Raw genomic sequence first — 6,226 nt, 5'->3', positions numbered from 1 at the left:
TCAAACAAACCTTTCAGCTGTGCTGCCATTCTGGATTGCAAAAGAATAAGAGGCAAACCACTTTTACTTTAGCAATAAGAAAAAGGGGGTGAAAAAGGAAACACAAATGTGATGTTTAACTTGACTGAATTGGAACAACAAAAGTCAGCAGCAAAGAAATTAGACAATAAAGTGAGATTAAGTAGGCTACATACATTACATTTATCAATTTAACATATTTAATTGTTAATGCATTTTTGCATAATATTCTGAGTTTGCTTTTCACTGTTTTTATTCATTTTGAGGAATACTGAATCTGTTTTTGTTCAAGTGAGAGGAGTAAATGCATGCTCACTTTTAGTCTAGAACTACAATAACCATCATGTTCACACACAGCGCACACAACGCCTCTAAACCTTACTCAAGATTTCTCTCAACATGGGGACAGGAGAGATGTTGGTCAATAAATGGGAAAACTGAGTAGCATTACTTATTTGGAAATAGTAACTTGTTGCTCATTTAAAAGTAATAACTTTACTAGTTACGTGAAAAAATAGAAAGAAAGAATCAGATGTAGGCCTACTTGTAATGCGTTGCCCCCAAAACCAATAAGAAGAAATCAAAAGATTCAAATGAACATTGCAACTGGCTGGGAAAATGCTGTTTCACACTCACAATATTCATTATGAGTAATTCTTGCTGATAAGATCTGCGACCTCTTTTTTTTTTTTTCTTATTAGTTTAACATGATAGTACATTCTGCTAAAAAAAAGCTGTTTCATTTTCACTCCAAACATTTTTTTTATGTTATCAAAATTATTAACAAAATATTTTTTTATTATTAATGTATTTTTTACATTTATTATTTTAGTTGCATGCACTATAATACGGTTCTCAATTTCCATCTACATTTTCTGTACGAATTTCAGTAATTCATTAAAGATGTGACACAAGAGATGCAGCACAGGAGAAGTAAATAAATATATTAAGGTCATTTTTTTTTCTTTTTAACATAGTGAAAATGAACCAGTTATTAATTATTCACTTAGTCATGCTACAGCTCACTTGAATTTGTTCTAGATCATTAGATATGACTTTGTGGTGCACTGGAAACTGATCTGATAAAGAGACCAGAAACTCTTTCCATTATGTGTGGAAATGTAAAAAAAAAAAAAAAACCTGTCCTAGTATGCAAAATTTGTATCATAAGAGTATCATGTATTAACAACAAGTCAAATAGTCTTCAATGTTACAACCTCATGAAATTGAGTAACATCCTGTCTAAATGCATTGCACACACAAAATACAATTTTTCTTCCTCACATTTGTGTCCTGAGCTCCCGTAAAGTTAATCAAGAGGTTTACTTCTACCTCACTTCTGCAGTTTGAGAACAATATCACAGTAGACATTACAGTTTTATAGCCATTATGAATTTTATTTTTGATTTGGAGTATAGTGATTAATAATGAAGATGACAATTATTACTTCATGTCAAATGGCTGACAGCCCCTGCTCTACTTCTAAAAAAAACCACAGAAATATAAAACCTGTCATGTTTAAATGCCTCATAACTGTTTAATGTTGGCCCAAGTATTCAAACATATTTGTGTTTTACATATTGCATGTAAGTGTTAATTGTGACACTATGCGTCATCTTTTAAGTTTTTTTTGTCGTCTGACACTGTGGTTGGAGCTGAAGAGCTGAGTAAGAGATCTTGCAATGGGTGTGATGTTTTACTGCGTCCATCGAAAGGATGTGAAATTGCTTTAGCTTTTTCTCTGAACTCTATTTCAAGAAAGACTAAAACCTGAGAAAAATTTAGCTAGGGGAAAAATGCTTTGAATGGCTTCAGTGCAATGTTATCATATAGGAAATGTGTTAGATTTAATATGAAAAAAAGATGTATACACTGCATTCATCTAAGCAGTTAGGGTCATGTGACCTGTATTAGCATTGTATATGCATTGCTTTCACATACTTAACTTGCATTCGTATATACAGTAGTGTTACCTACATAGAAAATTCTTTTAGGGTTTTACAATAGTGACATTGCCTTATACAGAGATTTTGGACCTCGCTTTTTTCCTCATGCCAATGTCAGCACTGGTGCTTGCCAGATGAGGTGCTTACATGATGGTAACAAGAAGTTATGGTTTTAGACATTAGTCTCCACCCACTGAAAAAAAAAACCACAATAAATACTCTGCTTCTTCTGCAGACACTCACAGATCATCTTCTTCATCATGACCATCATCATCATCTCTCTGCTCCTGCTGGCCTCTCTGCTGCCACACCTGACCTTCACTGGTGAGATTGATTATATTACAGTAAATTATGATGATTTTTAAGAATGTTTGATTCGTATGTGCTGAATAAGTTGACTGACTGCTCTCTCTCTCTCAGCTCATGTGAATGTGGGTATAGTGAACGGCACAGAAGCCAAACCCCACTCCAGACCTTACATGGTTTCTCTCCAGGTGAAAAGTCAACATATCTGTGGTGGATTCCTCATTTCTGATGAGTTTGTCTTGACTGCTGCACATTGCCGAAAGAAGTAAGACAAGTAATTTTGTCTGAGCTAAAATCATGAATTTTCTATTCAATTCACATTTATTTGTATTGCGCTTTTCACAACACATTATCGTTTCAAAGCAGCTTTATAGAAAAATACATGTTTCTACATTACAGTTTAGAGTAATCTGTTATCAGAGGTGACTGTGAAAGTAATGTTCATATGACAAAAATATACAGTGCTAAGATAATACAAATCATGCAGTTATAATACAAATAAATTAAGCAATTTTAATAAAAAAAAAAAAAGATTCAACATTTTTTTTTACATCAGTTTAAATGTAATTTAAGTTGAAATTACATAAACATCCAAGTTGATTGTACTTAAAAATTTAAGGCAGCAACTTTTTTTTTTTTTTTTTTTTTACTGTGTACAAGTTGTGATCATAATGATTACAATATATAGAAAATTTGGCAGTGGTGCATGTTGATTCAGAGTTGGCATCATCTGAAGTCTTCTTAGGGGTTGGCGTAATCTCTTCACAGGTTTTGGGTCATCTGAAATATTCGTAAGAAGATTCAAACTAAACTAATTTAAAAGTAAAATCTCAATCATGGTTTCATCATACCTTCACAATCTTCTCTGAAATAAAAAGAAACCTAAAAACTGAAGTTAAGATGAATGTTTCCATAAACAGAACAGAAGAGCTGACAGTTGTGGTTGGTGCACATGACCTACGAAAAAAGAATGACTGCATTAACGTGAAGACCTACTACAGACATCTGGATTTTAGTGAAGAACCTTATCGGAATGACATCATGCTTTTGAGGGTAACAGACTGCATTTATACCAGTTTTTGAAAATGATACCTAATAATTTAAACTCTGTCTATTAACATATAATTGTGTTTTTATGATTGCAGCTGGAGAAAAAAGTCGAAAAGAACAAAAATGTCAAATGGATTTCAATACCCAAGACAGAAGGAGACATCGCAGCAGATTCTGTTTGCCGTGTTGCAGGCTGGGGAAGTTTAGTAACTGATGGCACTGCAAGCCCAGTCCTCATGGAAACAAATGTGAAGATCATGGATAACGAAAAATGTGAAAATAGTTGGGGATCGACGTTCTCACCTGCACAGATGATGTGTGTATATGGCCATGGAGGAAGCTGTGATGTATGTAAACTTTTTTTTTTATATAATAATAATATTAGTAATTAACAAATAAAATAAATATATCTAGAATAATAAATAAATTATTATTTAGATTTATTTAACACTTTACAATGCATGAAGCAGTCTCAATGTGCTGAAGAGAATCCTTGTGTTTTTTAACAGGGGGATTCAGGAGGTCCTTTGGTTTGTGGAGACACTGCAGTTGGTGTCACATCTTTCGGTGACACTTATGACTGTAATTCACCTAAATATCCTGAAGTTTATACGAAGATTTCAGCATTTCTTCCATGGATCAAAGACATAATTAGAAATAATTGACTTTAATAATAAAAAAGATGTGTTGTACTAGTTCTTAATCAAATATGTTTCCAAATGTTTAACAGATTTTCTCCCACATCTTGTTCTAATAAAACTATCAAGACAAGTCAAATGGTCCTCAATTTTATAACCTCATGAAATTACAGTAACAGTAAAAGTTTATTTTCAGATTTTTCAGATCTTCCATTGATAACGAGCATTATTGGATATGTTAATTGAATTAATTGCCGGGTGATTTTGCTTTTTTAAAGTTAAGTTAATTTGCCCTCAAAACTTCTTTCGATAAACATAATATACATTGCAATATATATGAATATGTACTGTGCGCTTTCATCTCAATAACAAAATAAACAAATTATACTGAACACTGTATAATCATTTGTTACTTGTGTCATAAAGCAGAAAAGAGGCTCTCGGGAAACATAATATCATGAAGGAAATGCAGATTCACATCTGTACAGTAGAGGGCACCGCTCAAACAAACCTTTCAGCTGTGCTGCCATTGCAAAAGAATAAGAGGCAAAACAAAAACAAAAATTACTTTAGCAATTAAAAAAAGGGAGAAAAAGGAAACACAAATGTGATGTTTAACTTGATTGAATTGGAACAACAAAAGTCAGCAGCAAAGAAATTGGATAATATAACATTTTTGCATAATATTCTGAGTTTGCTTTTACTGTTTTTATTAATTTTGAGGAATACTGAATCTATTTTTTGTTTAAGTGAGAGGAGTAAATGCATGCTCACTTTTAGTCTATAGGGAGACCGGGGACAGTTGCAACAGGGGATGGTTGCAACATGTCATTTTTCTCCAATCAGAAACAAGCTAGAGTGATGACACTCACACTGCACATGCAGTTAGACCCCCACCAAGAAAACAGTAGATATTCAACATCTGCTGCTGCATTTATTGAACAAAACTTGCTTTGGAGGTATGAAAGTACATTTTTTCATGAGATGTATTTTTGTCATACTGTCCTGACATTTTGTATGAATTAATCAAAACTTATTGTTTTGTTGACTTCTAAATGCCATGGTTAGCATGTGTCAAAGTCAGTGTGTCTAGCAGGCACATGGTGTTCTGTCATGGCTGATAGGGTTGGGGACGGTTGCAACAAGTTATAAATTGCATGTTTAATAAAAGTTTGTTGGATTGCAAATTGTTCAATTCTTCCTGTATGACACTGAAAAACGGAGAGATTGAATATCATCTGTAACACCTGCACACTGAATCTATGTAGGCCTATGTTCTACACATAAACAAACAAATCTAATAGTAGGCCTAAAACAGTTAATATTTTCATAATTCTATGCTCATTGAGACAAAAAGCTAAAGTTAATTAGTGAAATTGAAGGTATTTTTAACATGTTGCAACCATCCCCTGGGTTGGGGTCAGTTGCAACATCTGACTTCTTCCATTCAAATAAATACTGTGAACGATATGTCATATGTAATCATCTTTAAATGGTATGGGTAATTAGCAGACATATGCAAGTTTAATACAAATTTGGTTGGTCTAGTCCAAATAGTCTGTGAGTAACTAAGAGAAATGCAAATTTTTTTGCTTATTTGGAAAAGTAACATGTTGTTAATTTAAAAGTAATGTGTAACTTTAATAGTTACTTACATTTATTTTTATTTTTATCAGATGTACTTGTAATGTGTCGCCCCCAAAACCCATAAGAACAAATCAAAACTTTCAAATGAGCATTGCAACTGGCTGGGAAAATGCTGTAATTCTTGCTGATAAGATCTGCTCTTTTTTTAACCTTATTAGCTGAACATGATTGTACATTCTGATAAAAAAGCTGTTTCCTGTTGACAACATATGCAGCCCATGTCTTAAATGTATAATCTAATATGGATTTTCTGCCTGAACTGTTATTTTTAATGCATTTTAAGGTATGTTCATTCTGTTCAGTAAATTTAACATCACTCTTGCCACAAGTGAGAGTATTTCATGTACAAATTCAACAGCAAATTTACTGTCCCTTACCGTTTTTCATCTTGACAGAGAGTTGTGGAGCTTATGAGCTCAACTGCGGTTCTAGCCACATATCTGTTCAACCACATCCACCCAGGCCATGGTGAACTTTCTTTCTTTTTTTTTTTTTTATGAGTTAAAAAAATATTTTTTATTATCAATGTATTTTTTACATTTATTATTTTAGTTGCATGCACTATAACACGGTTCTCAATTTCCATCTACATTTTCTGTACGAATTTCAGTACTTTTATTT

General features: G+C 32.9%; 1 protein-coding gene across 1 annotated transcript; it reads left to right on the top strand.

Annotated features, from left to right (window-relative positions):
* Positions 1-2,210: 2,210 nt before the first annotated feature.
* Positions 2,211-4,355, top strand: LOC307169476 (cathepsin G-like). The gene is made up of 5 exons (XM_079890146.1): positions 2,211-2,288; positions 2,385-2,535; positions 3,191-3,323; positions 3,416-3,667; positions 3,830-4,355. The coding sequence occupies exons 1-5, from the start codon at positions 2,225-2,227 to the stop codon at positions 3,983-3,985; spliced, it is 756 nt and encodes a 251-aa protein (XP_079746272.1). The 5' UTR covers positions 2,211-2,224; the 3' UTR covers positions 3,986-4,355.
* Positions 4,356-6,226: the final 1,871 nt, after the last annotated feature.

This window comes from Squalius cephalus (genome assembly GCF_949319135.1).
Source record: "Squalius cephalus genome assembly, chromosome: 13".
Lineage (NCBI taxonomy): Eukaryota > Metazoa > Chordata > Actinopteri > Cypriniformes > Leuciscidae > Squalius > Squalius cephalus.
Note: the sequence above shows the minus strand (reverse complement) of the source record. Positions and strands in the feature narration are given on the sequence as shown.